This window comes from Drosophila arizonae, chromosome 3 (genome assembly GCF_054131065.1).
Source record: "Drosophila arizonae isolate 15081-1271.41 chromosome 3, UAZ_ARI_1.0, whole genome shotgun sequence".
NCBI classification, from domain to species: domain Eukaryota; kingdom Metazoa; phylum Arthropoda; class Insecta; order Diptera; family Drosophilidae; genus Drosophila; species Drosophila arizonae.
In genome coordinates, this window is record NC_142923.1 from 14,448,097 (window position 1) to 14,468,301 (window position 20,205).

The 20,205-nt window shown below is 37.3% G+C and overlaps 4 protein-coding genes across 5 annotated transcripts; 1 reads left to right on the top strand and 3 right to left on the bottom strand.

Moving 5' to 3' along the window:
- Nucleotides 1-1,266: 1,266 nt before the first annotated feature.
- LOC108612130 (uncharacterized) lies at nt 1,267-3,895 on the top strand. The gene has a single exon (XM_018005031.2). The coding sequence runs from the start codon at nt 2,048-2,050 to the stop codon at nt 3,557-3,559; it is 1,512 nt and encodes a 503-aa protein (XP_017860520.1). The 5' UTR covers nt 1,267-2,047; the 3' UTR covers nt 3,560-3,895.
- Nucleotides 3,896-9,431: 5,536 nt separating this feature from the next.
- Nucleotides 9,432-12,260, bottom strand: LOC149269713 (uncharacterized). 2 transcript variants are annotated; one of them, XM_089463927.1, is made up of 2 exons: nt 11,932-12,260; nt 9,432-11,895 (listed from the first exon to the last, which is right to left on the bottom strand). In XM_089463927.1, the coding sequence occupies exons 1-2, from the start codon at nt 12,206-12,208 to the stop codon at nt 11,606-11,608; spliced, it is 567 nt and encodes a 188-aa protein (XP_089320053.1). In that variant the 5' UTR covers nt 12,209-12,260; the 3' UTR covers nt 9,432-11,605. The 2 variants fall into 2 exon arrangements, with proteins under 2 accessions (XP_089320053.1, XP_089320052.1); XM_089463926.1 differs by having other exon boundaries at nt 9,432-12,260.
- A 2,398-nt stretch (nt 12,261-14,658) lies between these two features.
- LOC149269714 (uncharacterized) lies at nt 14,659-15,307 on the bottom strand. Its single transcript, XM_089463928.1, has one exon. It carries the CDS (start codon nt 15,264-15,266, stop codon nt 14,751-14,753), a length of 516 nt encoding a protein of 171 aa, XP_089320054.1. The 5' UTR covers nt 15,267-15,307; the 3' UTR covers nt 14,659-14,750.
- A 4,146-nt stretch (nt 15,308-19,453) lies between these two features.
- LOC108611716 (uncharacterized) lies at nt 19,454-19,990 on the bottom strand. The gene has a single exon (XM_018004488.2). It carries the CDS (start codon nt 19,921-19,923, stop codon nt 19,543-19,545), a length of 381 nt encoding a protein of 126 aa, XP_017859977.2. The 5' UTR covers nt 19,924-19,990; the 3' UTR covers nt 19,454-19,542.
- Between the last annotated feature and the right edge of the window lie 215 nt (nt 19,991-20,205).

The following is a 20,205-nucleotide window of genomic DNA, read 5'->3' on the forward strand; positions in this document are numbered from 1 at the left end:
TTAGGGTGCGGCAATCATTAAATATTTATTGTAACAAGTGAAAATAATTCTCTTAACGTAATCCCTAGCAATTAAATGCCAAACTCAAGGAATAAATCAACTCAATTACAAATTCATTTATTTGACCTCAAGCGAAATGTTTATGGAAATTTCCGGGCATTTATTTTTTTTTTTTTCTTTTTGTCACATTGATTATATGAAATATTTTAAGCTGCCAAAGCAATTTAGAGTCTATAATTAAAACGCCAAATGGCATTAGGCCTAATCGCTATCTATTTATAAACTTTTATTAAAGTTTAATTAAATTTGTCAATGATTGTTTTTGTTTATACTTATACCGAAGCATTTTTACAGCTGAAAGCATTTCCATGAAATGTTAGGCGTCTGTTAATAAGTTGTATGAACAGAAATTCCTCTTTATTTTTAAGCGGCTAAGCAGTTTTTTAATGTAATTGATATATGACTATAATAGTTCTACTGAAACATTAAATGTATTGCTATTTCATGCAGTAATTAATATATATGTAGCTCTAATAGTTACAGCTCATAAGTTTCTAGGCGAGCTTAGAAAAACAAATGTATTATGTGAGTGGAAAAGTTTGTATATTATATACATATACATATATTCTGATGAAACTGTAGAAGCAGCTGGTAGATTGACATGAAACAATTAATTTGCTGAGACCGTATTTAACACATATCAGTTTATATGTTTATATATTTAACTAAATAACTAACTTATTAGCCTTATATTTATTCAATATTTACGTATAAATATTCATTTGACCTTTCTTGCTTGTCTGTGCTCCACATATAACATACAAAAGCGTGCTTTCTCTAAGCATTTAGAGAAAGGCAAATGAGTTGAAGGTGATCTATCTCCAAGCCCGAGAAAAGTTACCTTTACTCAGCTAAAAACGAAAACTGAATACTATAAATAAATGCCTTTCTATGTGATTCTCATGAAATGACATTTAATAGCATAATAATAATAATGAAGCAGTATGGAGATATTCCTACTATCGGCATATTCAAACACATATCTTCAAATTTAACTGACTTTGTCTTATAACAACTCTCTTCATATGGAAAGGAAAACATCTAAGTTGCAGCGGTTGACATATTTAATTTTAAAAATCAACAAAAACGGAAATTCCAAATAAAAAAAAATCATTTAGATTACAATTATTTAAAAACAACATTTTTTTAATCATTACATTAAATATTAGTTAATTAAATTTGTATATAAAAAATAAAGTAAAATAAAAAAATAAAAAAAAATATATAAAAAAAAAATGAAGTATATAAAAAATATACAAAAATCAGATATTGTAAATATTTTATAAAAACAGCTTTAAGTACTTTGTAAACTTTTTGAAGATTGGCAAAAATCGATAAAGTAGCTTGAAGTGTTGGCAAGCAAAGCGAATGGCACTCAATAAATAAGATTTTGATGAAAACAAAACGTTAAATAATGAGGAACAAAATAGCGACGAAGAGAGAGAATGAGCGCGAGAGAAAGATAGACGTATATTTATATTAAAAGCCGGTTTAAAGGTAATCAATAACAGGTGAGCGAGTGCATTGAAAGTGAAACTGAATGATCGGGAAGCGCTATTGAGAGATGATTTTGCTGGTCAGCAAACTGGGCCAAGTGCGCGCGAAAAGAAAACCTCAGGTAATTACAAAATAGACTGTAATTCAGGCAGGCTCCGATCCATGGCAAAAAGGGGGAAAAAACAGTTGGCAACGCAGACACAGCTGAATTAGCCAGCAGAAGCGAAGTAAAAAGAGAATCAAAATATGACCAGCCAGCTGTGGGTCTGCTGGGCACAAGCCACTTCAAAGTATTCGCGGAGTTTTGCTGTGGCATTTATAAGCGCGAGCTGAAGCTGCAAACGGTTTAGTTCCTCGCCGTAAACATAACTAGTCACAACAACGCGGCACAGAGCGGAAGCCGGTGATCAGAGTTGGCCAGCTAACCAGTTAACCAGTTGAATATTGAACCAGTCAAGAGCCAGGAGCCAGTCTCAAGGGGGCAAAGTGAATGCGCGACTCGTTTGGCGGTCTTTTATTATTGTTATTTGTTATTGCTCGCATTGTTGCTGCTGCTGGTGTTGCTGCTGTTTGGCAAGACGAGAAATTCATTGTCAACACTGCCCTCGCATTCCACGCCAAAATGCCGCGCATGCCAATGATCGCGCTGCTGCTGCCGCTGCTGTTGACAATAACGTGGTCAGCGCAAGCGCAGGCCCGAGCGCTTCAGACAGATCCTGTTACGGAGCCCAGTCTAGAAGGGCCTCGCACGGAGGCAGCGATAGGCCCGGACGAGGAGGAGACCACGTATTCGGGCAGTCTTGAAATGAACACGGTTACCATTTCGGTTGACGCGGATGCCATCATGACCACCGATGATGGCGTACAGATGTTCACATCGCTGCCGGCATTCACGACCACGGAGGAGCCGCTGCCCGATTCAGTGGTGCAGCAGCTGGAGCAGGAGCGAGCGGAGCGGGATGGCCGGCTGACAACTAAGGCGCCAACTACAACAGAGGAGGTGGAAACGACGACAGTGGCACCCACAAATGCCACAACTCGAGCAACCACAACCCCAACAACAATAAATACAACAACTCAGCCAGCAACAACAACAACTCAGGCAGCAACAACAACAACTGCTGCCATAGCAATGACAACAGTGCAACCAGAGCCAGTCACTGAGCACGCGGCCCCGGAGAAGTCTCAGAGCTTGCTGAACCCGAAGTCTACCATATCGAGGCTCGTTGAAGAAAGCCAGGAGATGAACCTGGAGTCCCTGTCGTCCATTGGGGATGTGGCCGGCTACATGACTACGGAGCAAACCGCCATGATCGCCGAGGAGGCCGAGTCCTACGGCAGCGAGCAGACGACCAATGTGCCACTGATGGACTTCAATACCAGTGGCTCGTTCTCATTGGACGCAATGGCATCGGGCACGGAGTCGTCGCTCGTGGAGCAGAGCACATTTATGGAGAGCATGTCCGCTCGGGTCGAGTCGACTACCGAAATGGATACGATGCGATTCATGACCACACAGCCGCCAGAGGCCGATTACGAGCCCCATGCGGAGGTGATCACTGAAGCCAGCCACAGCAACAGCACCACGGAACGCAACATAATGCATCTGCTGAGCCGCCTGAGTCTGAACACGATTACCCAAAGACCAGGCTCTGAGCCAGAGGCAAAGTTCATCACCACTGAGGAGTCCGTCATGCAGACGACGCTCACTACGGCCAGCGCTGATGTAGGGAGCACCACTGAGCCAGGCACCGAAAGCACACTTGCACCACCCAAGCAACAGAGCCTCTTCCAGGCTGTGCCTATGCAGGGGACCACAGAAGCTGCTGCAGCAAGCTCAACAGATGCACCACTGACCAGCAGCACCACCAGCACCACCACCACCACCAAGCCAACCACCGAGCTGATAACTAAGGCAACGCGTGCACCGCGCATCGAACGCATCTTCAACTCGGATGGCGTTGAGGTGCTCTACGGCTATTCATCGGTGAATCGCTCCTAAGCGCGCACCACACACACAAATCACCAAAAATGACCTTGTCAAGGTCAGCTTGTCATACAACATCACAGCAACAACAACAACAACTCACACAACAATATCGACAGAAAATGACATTTTCGTGCTGGATTTTTCCAAATTCTAAACGAGCGAAATATTTAAATCTATTGTGATAAACGAAAAGAAAGAGGAGAAGCCGACGGAGGAGAAGAAAAAGAAGTAGAAAGACAAAACAAAATAAAAACAAAAATATAAATAATATTGTGCAAATTATTGTGTGGCTAAAAAAATAAAATCGATTTTATAATTTATAAATAAAACATGAATTACAATAAAACATTTCATTTCGTGTTTGCCTTAGAGTTTGCGCAAGGAAAATAACAGAGACAGCCGGGAGTGTCAACTGGCAGATACCCCGCATAGTGCAATTCTCTCTTAAGTCTGAAAATCTAAACTTTTGTTACTCTGCGTATACTTAATATAAAAAATATGAATATCGTGATTCACTTAGGTAACTCTCATAATCTGAAATCTTGCGAATATATCAATCTACATTTAGCATTGCTTTAGGCACTTACAAATTTGATGCATTATTAATTCACATCATACCTTCTCTTAGCAGCTGCAGGGTATTTAAAATATACACGTAGCATTCGTATTTGATCCACAAATGGGTTTGGTATTGCATTTGCATTTGTGATCGTAAATAAACAAAAAAGAATGGCATCATATCGTCGAGAGAATCGACTGAGGTGGAAGCTTAAATACGCTGCATAGCTCACGAGGCAGGGGAAGGCGTAGAGGTGTGGCAACCGGTATGTGTCACTGCAGATATTGAACTCGCTAACTTGTTTTATTACCTAACTATAGAAAAGCCAAGTATTTAGTTGTAAATTCAAGTATGAATTTTAGGCATACGATATATTATGTATATTTTGATAAGATTACTTTGAAATTTCATTTCAATTTATGTAGTACAGTGCACTCGGCGAGCTAAACCCGGAAGAGTGAGTAAACATGGAAGATTCAACAGATGTTCACTTGATAAATTAACCAACTGGCTTCACACATTTTGAGTCATAATTATAAACTCTATAATTATTTAGTATCATTTTGAGACATTGTTAGCTATCTGAGTCACAGCTGAAAAGTATTATAAAGATGTCTGGAATACTACTTAAAACATATACTGATATATATCATCATTAAATTAAATATTTAAAATAGTATATCGTTAAGCTCCTCTAACTCGTAGACAAATACAGGGTTTCTAGTCGCAGAAAGACTAGATAAATTAATAAATATATCCAAGTATATATTTTTAAATATCTCACATTTCCCATAACACATAGCCATATACAGGGTATCTAATAGCAGCACTGCCATGAATTGCAGCAGCTTAGCAAACTCATTTTGGGCACTGCTCTCAGTCAACCTACTAGCGAAACTGTATGCTGCCCACCTGTGTTGAAAAACCGGCATTAGCCAAAGTAATCGTCATACATTTTTGGGCTTTAATGTTCCGGCATGAACAGACGCAGACGCAGACGCAGACGCAGATGCCAATTGGGGCCCTGTTGCAGACACGTGGATGGAGACTGGTCTATGAAATCGAAGCTGCAAATCTGGTTTGACAACGCACATTCATTCATCGTTGTCGCCAACGGATATATAAATCGATCTCTATATATATATATTATAATTTTGATAAACATACGAGCGATATACTTGTACTTGATTAGTTGACTTAGGGTTTTTCGGTTTAGCAATGATTATCACGTTCCCATTCGAAAGAGTGGGCAATAAAATAAATACTCACATCGAGCTCATTTCCATTCGAACTTGAGACAGGCGCTAAAATGCATGTTGAGTGCGGGCTATGTAGCTGATAAAGAAGAAGAAGAAGACGTGATTGAAGGCTTTCAGCAAAGCGGGTTTTTCTCCCTCTCTCTCTCTCTCTCTCTCCCGCACTCTCAATACCAGCTGACTAATCGAACCATTTAAATTGATACACATAAACTCGGGTTATTATTAATCAGTTAAGAATGTGAATAAGAGAAAAATATATATATGGAATAAATATATATGTGAAATAAAGTTAAGAGAAAATACGTTTTGCTCGTAAACTTAAAACAGTCTTTATCACTTTAATTAAGAGAAGTTTTCTAGCTGGGCTTTATTATATGCTTCTTGTTTTTTGTGTGGCTCTCTTTATCTAAATCTCCCTGTCATCCTCTCTCTCTCTCTTTCTTTCAGCCGTCCCCCCCTTGACCTTGATAATGGATTATTGCTGTAAGCTATTTAAATGAAAGCAACACATTTACAGTAATATTTCAGCTATAGAATAAAGTTAATTTAAATTGCATTAATTGTAAAAAAAAAAAAAATAAATAAATAAATAATTATAAAACCAAATAAACATACAAATTTAAATACACAAAAAGCATTTTTTTTTTACATTAGATAAACCTGAAACTTTGATACCCATACTCTTCTATTGTTGCGTTTTAAAGCTTTCTAAGATTTTTAACAATTTTTACAGCACCCAAAAGTTGGCTTCACCAAAACAAAATCGAATAACGCATAGATATTTGAAAGTATCCCCATTTAGCATTCAGACCTGTTCATCATTAAAATTATAGATTTTAGTGACAGACGTTATTTTGCACACGCAAATTGTAATCTATTCATATATCAAAACACATTTCTTCTTTATATCACATCGTCTTCTTTATATTACATTAAACGTGCCTAGGAACCAGTCATCCAGTTCATCCGCTCGGCGCTGGTTATATAAGCGCCAGACGATCTTCATTTTGCCAATAATTATCTCAACGATGAAGCTCTTCATGCTGTTCGCTCTTCTGCTGATTTCACTGGCAAGGTCAGGCAAGGTCAGTCCCGCAGCGCATTCCCACTCCGCAGCTACCGTTAGACGTAGCCTACTGGGAGAACAATGGAGGCGTCAGAGAAGGAATTGGCGCAAGCAGTAACGAAGACATTAGCGATCAATCCAATGAATCTGCTGAAGCGTGAGCGGCGGCACTTTAAACGGAGCACGCATTGAGATAAAAAATAGTCAACTAGCAAGAAAGCTCATGGCTGGGGCTTCCGACCACAACATTCCTAAATTCTTTAAGATCTGCGCTCTGCGATCTGCGCCATAATTGAATTGAACTGAGTTAAGCTTACAACTTTGCATTTTCCCAGTCGAATAAATAATATAAATAGAAGACATACATATTGTAGTTTATCTGGACTCAAACCAATATCTACGTAAACCTCGAAACGAAGCACCTCTATCAATAATGCCAACTCATGTCTCTACAAAAAATTTCACTAAACTAAAAACAGAAAGTCATCCAGAACGTCTCAAGCACTATTTCACTAATGAAGCAGCTGAAAATTCAAGCACAAATCACATATCTACATATATCTAATTATTCTATTTAATTCATTTATTATTCCAGTGTTACCAGTCAGCCGATCGACCATAGCTGTTGCTCTGTTTCTTTTATTCCTTCACTCTCTTTCTCTTTTTTCTCTCACTCTCTTTCACTCGTTCTCTCTCTCTCTCTCTCTTTCTCTACAATACTTTTATGTCTCGGCTTTAAGCTTCGGCAGGTTTTCAACAATTTCGATTGCACCCAAAAGTCGACTTGAATAAATTGAACTGGAACGACAGAGGTAACAGAAACATTGAGCTTTTAGCACTTAGACCTTACTTTTAATAATATCATAGCGCTAAACGTCATTGTGCATACGGTACGGTATATATTCTATATACTAACGCATATATATACATATATATATTTTTTCTCCAATAATTGTTTTAATTTGTTCAGTATATTACGTTAAACGTGTCACGAAACCAGTCATCCAATTTATTCGCTCGTCGCTGGCTATATAAAGCGACAGGTGATCTTGCATTTGTCAATAATTATCTCAACGATGAAGTTCTTCATGCTGTTTGCTCTTCTGCTGATTGCACTGGTGGCAGTTCAGGCAGCACCACAGCCCGGTAGATCCAAAGCCATAGCAAACGCAAATGCCAGTGCCGTATCCAAGGGCCGCGGTAAGGCCGTGGCTAACGCCAATGCATCTGCCAGTGCATCTTCTGGTGGCGGCCGTCGAAGGGGTTAATCAGCATCTTTCAACGGAACACGTATCATGACAATAAAAATATCTATAGACGGTTTGATGAGAAAAGAGAAAAAACATCTAACGATTTAAAGTACATATGATTATTTGTTATACCGTTTTCTTATAAATAAATAAACATTGTAAACATGAACAATCTAAATAAAATATTAAATAAAAAAATTAATAAATAAATTTGTATATTTTATATAAAAATATTTGCAAAAATATTATTATAAATATATATTGATTCGTATCTATTTATATTGACAAATAAATCTTGTTAATGAGCAGAAATTTGTATAATTCAATAAAAAATGAATCTCGTTCTAGAATATGCTTTAAGCTCTAATTTCTGATATTAGAATAGTCAAATAAGTCAAGGTATTTTCTTTATATATACTCAAGGACTTTCATTAAATAGATATGTCAAATACTTAATTGCTTAAAAACGTCATAGAAAAATCTAACCCAAATTATATAATGATATTTGTATCTCATCTTATTGAGAAAGTACAGAAATTTACATATAATTGACATAATTTCAGCTCATTGAAATCCTGTTCCATTTTGACTGACGCAATTATCTCTAATAGACCGTAAGACTGTGTTTTTTGGAGGATTTCAATTATTTTGTACCTTAAACTTCTAAGACCTCAAACTTTGACGAGACAATTGCGTTAACTCAAAATATTTCGTTTATTCTGAAAGTATGGCAAGTCAGTCAGTCGCTTGACAATTTTTTGCAATCAGTCGCTGGAATCGGGAGTACACGACTGTAAGATCTTTAGCAATAGAAGAATGCATTTTACAATTAGTCTGTTGTTTGTATATACTTAATCCACATATCTGCTTATTATCCTCTGCTTATTTCAATCCGAAAAAGTGTAGCAGAGCCAATATACCCTTCTCATTTAGAATATTAGAGAGTATAATAAACTGCGAGGTAGCCAAAAACAGATTTGCATTTCTGCAGATCAGCTGCCGTAGGCAGAACCCGTTTTGTCGATTAGATTTGCTTAAGCAATTTGCATCATTAGTGAGAACATAATATTTATAAACAATGGGCGCGTTCAACATGTCAATAAACAATGTTATTAACTCTCATTTCTTTGTCGACAGTTGGATTTAAAAATAATATACAAATTCTAAGAGAAAAACGTCTAAAATGTATAGAACTAGATCAAAATACGTCGAAATTTATACAATATAAAGCCAGTTGGTATCCTTTACATCGAAATCTCATTTAGTTAACTGATGTCCGTTAGGAAAAGGCAAAACTCTATATTACTTCTTCAGTTCTTACATCTTACTACTTATTCTTCAAAGTGTATTTTGTTTTTGTCTGCTGCATATCTAATTAAATCGTTTGCGGCTCTGTGCATTAGCATCAATATAATAAAATAAACTTGTTTCAAAAATATCTCAAAAGTTAACATATATATATATATATATATATCGATCGAGTACGAACGACTGCAGAATACTCGTCCACGGTCCAAGAACAGTTAAATATAGATTATTGGTTGTTCTGTCATGTCTAAAAAATTGGCTTGGTGAATATAAAGATTATTAAATTTACGAGACCCTAACATAACCACATGAATATACATAAATATATTTATCATGAGGATAACAACCATTTTATATTCCAAATTAGCAGATGTCTTACGTCATTTTGCATTGCATTCATATTAACGTATATAATTCTCCAAAAGATGTTCAAATGCACATCTATGTCAAAAAATGAATAGTCATGAAATATATTGCCGATAAATAGTATAAAACATATGTGTAGTTTAAAAAGCTAAAATGCTAAAAGTCTTCTTGTTTGTGTTGCCGTACCGCCTTCGGTTTGGAAATGCTTTGTTTGTCAGCCAGTTTGAAGAATCGAGCATAGATATCCGCCAGAATTAAAGGAGCCTTCGACAGGAATCAGTCAGTTGAATTAAGGTCAATCCAGTTTGTAGAAACTTAGGGCTCTTGAAAATTGAGCCAACGATTTCGATCATTGCACTGCCATTTTATCTGTTCCTGTTTCTCCTATCCGTTGGTGGTCTTTGGGTTCTTGCTTGTTTTGCTTGTCTTGCCCTGGTGTCTTTTGTTTGCTTTTGTGGTGAGTTAGCTGGTTTCGCTGACTTTTTAGCTGGTGGTGGTGGCTGCTTCGCCTGTTTTGCTGGCTTTTTGCGTTCATCTGCCCTTTGGTTGCTTTTGGCCTGCTTGCCTTTGTCCTCGTTGCTTTTGGCCTGCTTGCTTTTGGCCTGGTTACTCTTGGCCTGGTTGCTCTTGGCCTGGTTGCTCTTGGCCTGATTGCTGTTAGCCTGATTGCTGGAGCCACCTTTTTGAACGGTCGAGGAGCTGCCTCCCTCATTATCCATACGATTTTGAAAATATATGACAGCGAACACAACCAAGAAGAAGGCGATCACAATACACAGTCGCATGGTAAAACTTTACAAAAGTGTTAAATTTGCGTGTATAAATACGTATACATATAATATATATGTTATATTAAAATGTTAACAAATAAATATATTCTATGGAAACTTAAAATTTTGTTGAATTTTTAGGTGTTTCATAACTGAACAGATGATGCTTAAACTCTGAAACATTTTTCCCTGATGTAAACGTGATGTGAATTACATCACAAGGGTTATTTGATTCGGACTTTCGAACAAAGTTTGTAGAACGGATGAATGGATTGATATCTGTATGCCAATGAGATTTTGATGAGATCTCGGGACATCATTTGCACAATGTCAGCAAATTTGGCATATAGTAGGGTAACATAATTATATAACATAAATATAAAAAAAATAAAAATAAATAAAAAAAAAAAAAAAAACAGACAAATTGTTTTTTCAAATTTTAATGTAATTTAATTGATCACAAGCATACGCATTTCAAATATAAATTGCATTATTTAACAGCACCATCATTGGACGAGCAACCGAGCTGTCGATACAGAGAGCACCATTAAAATTGATCCAGCGAAATGAGTCGGTGGCCCTTGAAAGCATTGGGCAAAAACATTGCTCAATGCACTTGCAACATTCCTCCTTTTCTTCTTCTTCTTCTTCTTTTCTTTCTTCTTCTTTTTAGTTGTTTCTTGTTTCCGCGGCTCCACGAATTTCCTGTGCTCAGCGATATGCTCGTCCAGAAGCAGTGCTGTCTCATTACCACTGAAAGTGTTCACAATGGCAGTCTCATCGGCATTACATCCTTGCCAGTAAACGAACAGGAGCAAGGTCAAAAAAACGCTGATTACAATCAAATTATTCATCGCACCCTTTTCTTTCTCTCTAAAGCACACAAGACTTATTCCATATCTTGGGCTAAAACAATTTGCACACTTTTCTTATTTTCTATTGGGCAGTGACGAAATTATTTGCAAACAATTTTAAAGCTACGAAAATTTTGATTTTTATGAGTTCTTTTTTTTTTTTTTGAATTTTTATTTGATGTGTCTGGGGAAAAACCAAAATTCTCTGAGCATTTGTGCATAAATCATAGCAATTTGTAAATTTTGTGACATGTGGCGCAGTGCATCTTAGATCAGTATACAAAGCGATGCTTCTGGCAAAGGTTGAGATAACATTGGAGATATCTCTAAAAAGGAATGAAGTCATCTTTTCTTTACGTCTCAAAATATAAACACATTATATAGAATGAAAGCTTGATGCAAACAAAATTCACATCATATTGCTAATCATATTAAAAAAATAACAAATTAAATAACAATAAAATAACCCGAGAATCGAATGGAATCATTCTGTTCTTGGGCTCGAAATAAGGATAAAAGCAATTTCTTTTTGTCATGTATATTTATTTTATAAATATAAATAAGCTAAATCACTTTAAAAATCTGTTCAATTCGGCACGGCTCTGAAGATGTCCTTTCGTTGAAGCTCAACCGCGGGCACTGGCAGAGGAGCTGGATGAGGCATTGGCGAGACCACCGCCCTTGGCCGAGGCGTTGGAGGAGGAGGAAGCATTGGCATTGCCGCCGAAACGACCGCTGGAATTGGCATTGGCCGAAGAGGTGGCACTGGCACTGGCACCACCGGCACCACCGAAGCGACCACCACCGCCAGTGGATGTGGCACTTGCATCAGCATTGGCATTCGCACTGGAGCTACCGCCACCAGGACCTCCAAAACCACCACCGAAGCCGCCTGGACGGCCTGGACCGCCTGGACCTCCGAAACCGCCAGGACGGCCGGCACCGCCGGGACCACCGAAACCACCTGGACCACCGAAGCCGCCTGGACCGCCTGGACCGCCTGGACCGCCTGGACGGCCGCCAAAGCCACCAGGTCCACCGAAACCACCGGGACCACCGAAACCACCGGGACCACCTGGTCCACCGAAGCCGCCTGGACCTTTGCCAAAGCCTGGCCCGCCCTGCGACTGGGCGCTGGCGTCGGCACTGGCACTAGCACCGCTTCCTTGGCGCTGTGGTGCAGCTGCCACCACGGCCAGAATAATACTAAGCACAACGAATATCCTCATGTTGCTGCTTGTCCGAACTGTTCGAAATCAGCCAACAAACTTAATGCTTTGTGTCGAGCGTCTCGCCTTTTATAACACTAAACGATGGATGATCTAGCTGCGCTAGACGACGATATCAATTAGCATAGTTACATACAGACGAAAATCAGTAAAGTAGACAAAACAGCTAAGCGCCTAAATTATGATGGAATTAACTGCCGCGAACAGATTCGAGCTCATCAAATTGAATTGTGCGGCGGAGGAAAGTGTGCGAATCTGTTTGGGCAAATGGATATTGAATATCTGGGTTTCTCTCAAACCGGTTATGGACTGTCTATATATATTTTACGATCTTTAATGTTTTTTTTTTTTTATTTTGCCAGCTTGAATTGCAAATATACTTAGTTTCGGTACTTTTCTTTATTTAAGCTCTAAATGTTTGACAGAAGAGAATTATAATAATGCTTTAGTAAAAACTCACACATATATGATATTTGTATAAGTGATCTTTAATGATTTCATATTTTTGTTACGTCTAAGCCGATTCACCGGTTTTTCCTGTAATTTTTGATCATAGGAACAGTTTGTTTGCGTAGGCAAAGCCCTTCCGTTATTTTGAGCAAACAAACATATATTCAAATTTGTAACTTGTTTCATAAATGAAAAATATGCAAAAGGCTACTTCCCATTTATATGCTAAAACCCTGATAGTTGGCGTACGTGATAAGAGTTATATCACTAACTGGACTTTTGGTTTGATAACAGAGGCCATAAAAGGTTTTAGAGTTGATTTCACCGCAATATGATCAAGGTTCATGAAGCCCACGAATCTTGAATCTAACCTGAGTTCCGACTTGCCAAACAAATAAAAATGTTCTTACCGATCATGATTGACTAGAGAATACCCAGCTTGTTGGGGTATACATAGACTTATATATTATGTATATAAATATTATTGGGTTATCAGATCTATATATAATTCTAAGAACATAAATATGACTTTCAAATTCAAGCCTCAAGGCGGTCCCTCCAAACATATAAAACATTGAATCGGTTCAGTCAAGGCTCTCTGCTTGTTGGCGCTGATAAGAAATTTGAGTGTAGTTTTTGTGAATTAATTGAATTAAATTAATCTTTCATTCAATGTATATTTACACCACCATTCGCTTAGTCTTCAAATAATATTGTCTGCTCAGAATTCACATAATAATAATTATAATAAAAACAATATTAATATTCATCTGTCTGTTACATACGTTGAACATTAATCATTATACCCTGAGCCCATGTTTTCTAGAGGAGCGCAACGTATAAGAACAGGCTTGTAATCGCTTAATTCAGCAAATTTAATCCGCTATCTAGTTTTTAATTATCAAGAACATAAACCATATATTCAAATGAGCTGCACTACACTATCGAGCGTAAAATGTTGTTTAACTGATAAACATAACACGAATACAATTATAAAGCTAATAAATTATTTTCGATTATTGTTTTCGCATTTGTTTTGCTTGGCATTCAATTATTTAAATTTATGCTGCTCAAATGCAGGTATTTGGTTTTCTGGAAGTTTTTGAGAAATATCAAAACAGAAATTAAGCTTTGGGGACCTACAGCTGTAAGGTATATATATATATATATATATATATATATATATATATATATATATATATATATATATATATATATATATATATATATATATATATATATATATATATATTTTTTTTTTTTTTTTTTTTTTTTTTTTTTGCCAATTTGGATTTGAATTTTCGTAAATTTTTGGAGATGGCCCATAACCAAAAATATATAGAATTATATTTAGAAGGCAACTTCTGAATGCGTCAATGCATTAAAATTGTTAATTTATGTGATTCTAGTGTTAAATTAGATCAAATAGTGGCTAAACTATTAATAAATTTTATGGTGAACATAATCTATATTATTTCGCAGTCTACCAGGGCAACATTATTATTGTCAGGAAAGGTGCACTCAAAGACTCCATTCATTAGGCATAAAGACTTATCTGACTTTCGTTTATATACTTCTACTAATCTATTCAGGCAAGCGTCATGGTTTGAGCAACAGTGATTTCAATAATAAACGGTAAAAGGTTTATTATAAAGATGTATAAAGATATTTAAATATGATAGATGTTCATATACCAATATTTATCTGGACGTTAAATTGAATAGCTTGGATTATAAATAAAGCATTTCAATCATAATCACAATCAATGCAAAGGATATCTTCAGGCATGCCATCAGAGCTCGTGGCAAAATTATCCTATAAAAAATATCATAGACATACAGTTTCTTGTGAGAGCAGAATCTAATACGCATTTACACATCATCAGCCAGAAAGGCAATTCTATGAGCACATTGCAAACAATAAGTTTCTAAAGCTAAATGATAATAATGATCCCAGATAGCTTTCCTTAATGAATGTATACAATCAATAGAAACAGTCTGTCGGTTTTCATTCCTCCTTTTTTTTTTTTTTATTCCCATTCGTCAACTTGTTCATTTATTTTATTTACATTAATTGTCTAATTATCTAGGGCTTAGCCGCGGAATCCACCAAATGTGTTGGAATTGGCATTGGCGTTGGCGTTCGAGTTGGAGCCACCAAAGCCACCAGAGTTACTGCTGGCTGCGGCGTTGGCACTGGCTGAGCTGCCACCACCGAATCCAGCACTAGGGCCTCCAAATCCAGGACGACCACCGAATCCAGCACTAGGGCCTCCGAATCCACTACCGAATCCGGGACCACCACCGAATCCGGGACCACCAGCGAATCCGCCGGGGCGGCCACCGAATCCAGCACTAGGGCCTCCGAATCCACCACCGAATCCGGGACCACCACCGAATCCGGGACCACCAGCGAATCCGCCGGGACGACCACCGAATCCGCCGGGACCACCGAATCCGCCACCGAATCCGGGACCACCACCGCGATTACCGCCGAATGATTGCGAATTGGCATTTGCGCTGGCGCTGGAACTTGAGCCACCTTTACTAAATTGAGGGAGGGCCGAAGCAACGGCAACGAGCACGGACAGAGCGATGAACAGTTTCATGATGAGGCTTCGAGCTGAATTCACAAACTTAGCTCAGCAACTGTCGGACGGCAGCTTTTATACATTTCAGTCCAGGGGATATCCCGTGGCCTCAGTTCCAATCAGCCGGCCACAGATAGTGATAGACATAAAGACAAGAGAAAGAGAGAGAGAGACAAAGAGAGAGAGAGAGAGACAAAGAGAGAGAGAGAGAGAGAGAGAGAGGTTTTATACACAAATACATAAACAATTTTGATACTTTATTGGTTTTGCGTAACGTCACATTCACAGATTAACAGATTCGGTTTCAGTTTCAGTGTTAACAACAACAACAACAACAAAATCCAAAACGAAATATAGAACAAAAACAACAATCAGCATCATCAAAACGAATTATAATAGTATTGTCAATTTACTCTACTCCCAGCCGCCGAGGCACATCAACCGGTTGGCTATCTGCCTGTTTAATTAGTCCCTCGGCCAGCTCTTTCCCAATATTAATAATACCCAAACTTGGGCGTGCCCCTCGCACCACGCTGCTCTAGGCTTTTGTTAGCTTGAGTTTAAATAACAAAAATAGCCAAAACAAACAATAATCTCAGATCTGTTAATATAATCTGATATCTAGTTTTTAATTATCGAAGAATAGAAAATATTCTTGATCACCTTACAGAACAGCTTAAGACTTAAGCTAGTCTGGTTCAATACTAAATCTAAACTTATATTGTACATATATTATTAATAAACACTGTGTAGACTTGGAATTAGAATTGCATTGCAATATTTCTTCATAAAACACATAGATTAACTAACTATTATATCCTTATTAACTAGCTCTTATGAACCAGTTCGCTGAACCACTTTACGCAACACTATCGAGCATAAATATTATTTTTCTTGCCAAACTAAAACAGGAATCTATTTATTTTGTTGATTTTTTGCTTCATTTGAATTCCTTTTTGTTTCTATTGTGTTTCTTTTCGTTAATTATATTTTAAATTATTTTAATTTATTATGGCCACATAATGAACTAAGTTATAAATATTTTTTTTTTTATTTTCTTTTTTTTTTTCTCTTCTATAATATCTAACCAATATCTTTTTCCTATTAATATTCTGTTTATCAGCTACTTTCGAAATTTGATCAGTCTAAAAATAAATGTTAGCTTTCATTGATTTTCTATATACATATATATGATATGTGTCTGTGTAGATATATTAGTATTATATAATATAAGTAGACAGCTTATAGATGAAATTGTCGTGGCCATACTTTTGGGAGTATGAACTTAATATTATGGTAAAATATTAGTATTCGACTCCAAAAAATATGCAATAATTAATATTGTGAAATCGTACGGAATATTCCAAAATAAATATTATGTAAAAAAATTTAATCATCTTTAGTTATGATTACTGATTAAACTGAATATACATAATACTTTGAATCAAATTAGGCTGCATTTCAATATGATCTATATGTCAGTATTATTTTCTGTGGCAATCTTTATTTAAGCACTGTCATTCAGCTGTGATATATGATAGTTGATATACCTAACATGAAATTTCACTTGCTAATGAGGTTGAAAAAGTACCATTCTCAAAACTACTATTGTTCTACTTTTACTGAAACTCGTACTTATTCTAAAATTCGTACCACTACTTTTACTACTACTCGTACTCCTAATACTATTACTACTACTACTACTACTCGTACTTTTACTACTATTCATACCGCTAAAACTGATACTTTCAGTAATATGCCTATCAACACTACTACTACTCTACAGCTTTTACACCTGCTACACCTTATTCTTAGGAGTGAACTACTACTACTACTATTGTTACCAATTTCACTTCCACTACAATAATTCCACTACTGTACTATTACTACTACTCCTACTACTTTACTATTAGTACTCATTCTCCTCCCACTTCTTTTAGTCGTACTACAGTTTCTCTTGCAATTTGTACTTTATCTACTCCAACGTTATCTTACCTGCTAATACCCGTACTATGTGACTAGAATGGGAAATAACTATTTAATTATCTAATTAACAAATATGTCTGAAATAGCATATTATATGCAATTATAATTTTATAAAGAATGGCAAACATATTTATAAATTTCCTGACAGCTTTGTTTATATATTTATGTACATATACCTGCATAGATAGTAGTAATACTTTGCTTTAGCTTTAATAAAAATCTTTAAAATCCCACTCATTATTTACATCCGCAGTACCTCATCGCATTGTCGTCTAGCTCGACCCCTTTTCAGGTTTGATGAGCACTAGCTGAAACGTTGCTAGAAACTTGTATGTGCGAATATTTTAATTGTTCTGCTCACATATATGCCGAAATTAACGGGCTTTTTATGCAGCTCTTATAGGCTACGATTCGTAATTGATAAATAAAAATAATAAAAAATTAAAAAAAGAACAATAGAAATAAACCAGAAATCTAAACAATCAGCGAAATAGTTTTACTTCCCAATGACGACAGACGAATTATAATTTTGAGACAAGTTTCAGGTATTACCATAAAACGGAGATATAGAAGCTCTATAGATATCCGCACTCTGGATTTTAAGATGAGCTAATAATCTTGTTTATATATATGTCTAACTCTTTCATATGGAAACTTGATTCCCCTCAACCTAGACCCCAGCACATAGCCTTAGTATTAATTGTTTATATTTTCAGATTGAATTGAGTATTTAGCACAAACAACTATTTATTGATTATATACAAAACTTAAGCATATTTAACTAATACATTTATTTGTATGAGTATTAAGCTCCGATTGCTCGAATTCAGCCGCGGAATCGTCCACCGAATGCTGCCGAAGCCGATGCTGATGCAGAAGCCGAGGCAGCACCGCCGAATCCTGCCGATGCACTGGATGAGGCCGAAGCTGCGGCTGAGCTGCCACCACGGAAACCACGTCCACCACCACCCTTGCGATAGCCGCCACCGTATCCACCGAAGCCACCGAATCCACGACGACGGAACCCTCCACCGAAATGAGGCAGTGCAGCCGCAGCAGCAACCAACAGCACGAGCACAAACAGAATTCTCATAATGGAACTGATCTGAACTTTTAGCCGGTAGCAAGTAAACTGATTGACCCATGTCGAGCCCTTCAGCTTATTTATACTGGCAATGCTTAGCGTTGATCATTAAATCGAGCTAGTCGATTGGCCATCATTAACGAGAAGCCAAGTTCTCGGCTCTCAGTTCTCAGCATTCTATGCCTGCGCCTGCATCAGCATCATTATAATTGTAGACTTCAGCGACCAGGAATGCTCAGCACAGTGAATGCAACTCGAGTTGGCAATGCCCTAGCTCGAAAGTAGAACCGGACTTTCAGGCAATGTACGACTGAAGACTGGAATGCCGAAAATAATTAATAAGGAAGCAAACAAAAAACATGTAACAAAAAATAATAATAATAATATAAAGTATATAGTATAGTCAGCAAATTTAAAATATCACTATATAGTCGAATACGATTCGATAGTAAAATTTATTTAATTTCTACTCCACAACATTTTTTTCTAAAATAAATCCCAAATTATATAGTGAAAATCTTATAGGAAAAAGTAATATTATTAATACTAATATTTTTTGGGAATATAATACATTCTTTTTATCTTTTTATTGTTATTATTTCTACTTAATTTTTTTAATTTTGCTCCATACCCAGTTGGAATGCTTAAGCTCACTACAGAGTATTCGCGATATCAATTTGTGCAGTGACTTGTGAAGGTAAGTCCCCGAGCCACTTCTCACTCAGAGTGAGTATTGTGAGTGAGTACAATTTTTGCTTTATAATGGTAATTTACATACCAAATATTTATATTTACTAGATTTTTGTAATGTCCAGTTCATCGACGCAACAATTTTATCCAGGAATGCTGATGAAATTGCCTGAGGGGGTTGAAGATGAGAATTTATAAAAAGGTGGACACCATAAGCTTGATCCATCACAAATAATATTATAGCCCAGAAGAGCCTTTGACGGCAAAGTTCATTATTCAGATATTGAATTAAATATTTTTGGAATGAAATGATAACAAAAGTTCCACTATATATAGATATATAAGATATATATAAGAAAGTTTTTCTAATAACACAGTTATAGCACTATAGCCCAAATTTCACTCTTCTAAAGAATCAGTGTAGCATCCATAGTACAAAAGAAAATTAATTTTAAAAACGATTTTATTTAACATATTTTATTATCAACTAAGTGAATATTTTGTGTCGGTGCACGCGGCACAGGCGAAATGGCTTTAGCCACGGAAGCCTCCGCCTCCGGCAGAAGAAGATGCGGAGGCAGACGCCGAAGAGGCACCACCACCACGACCACCACCTGAGGCAGAAGAGCTGGCCGAGGCCGACGAAGATGCTGAACCGCCGCCACCGCCGCGATTAAATCCAGGGCCACCAAATCCAGGTCTACCGCCAAATCCAGGGCCGCCACCAAATCCAGGGCCACCAAATCCAGGGCCACCAAATCCAGGGCCACCAAATCCAGGGCCACCAAATCCAGGGCCACCAAATCCAGGTCTACCGCCAAATCCAGGTCTACCGCCAAATCCGCCACCAAATCCAAATTGAGGCAGCGCCGCCGCGGCAGCAATGAACAGAGACAGCACGATGAAGATCTTCATATTGCTCGGAATGCGAGATTGATATATTGTTTACTCTTAGAAGGTGACACTCCAACTAATAGAGCAAGCCCAAGCCACCCAAATTTATACGCTGCGTGAGTGAGTTGGAAGCGATCGAACCACTCGAACTCAGACTCGATCGGTAGGTTTTGAGTGGCAATCGAATTTCGAGTGGAGATGGCGCATCTCGCCCCATTCAACTTTTATTTTGTATTTTATTTGACTTTATTTTGAGCAGCGCTTTCAACAGTTTTAACGTCAAAGAAGAACTTTATGATCATG

Bases quoted from the DNA above. Each gene is read 5' to 3' on its own strand.
- LOC108612130 (XM_018005031.2), top strand. From the start codon at position 2,048: ATGCGCGACTCGTTTGGCGGTCTTTTATTATTGTTATTTGTTATTGCT.
- LOC149269713 (XM_089463926.1), bottom strand. From the start codon at position 12,208: ATGAGGATATTCGTTGTGCTTAGTATTATTCTGGCCGTGGTGGCAGCT.
- LOC108611716 (XM_018004488.2), bottom strand. From the start codon at position 19,923: ATGAAGATCTTCATCGTGCTGTCTCTGTTCATTGCTGCCGCGGCGGCG.
- LOC149269714 (XM_089463928.1), bottom strand. From the start codon at position 15,266: ATGAAACTGTTCATCGCTCTGTCCGTGCTCGTTGCCGTTGCTTCGGCC.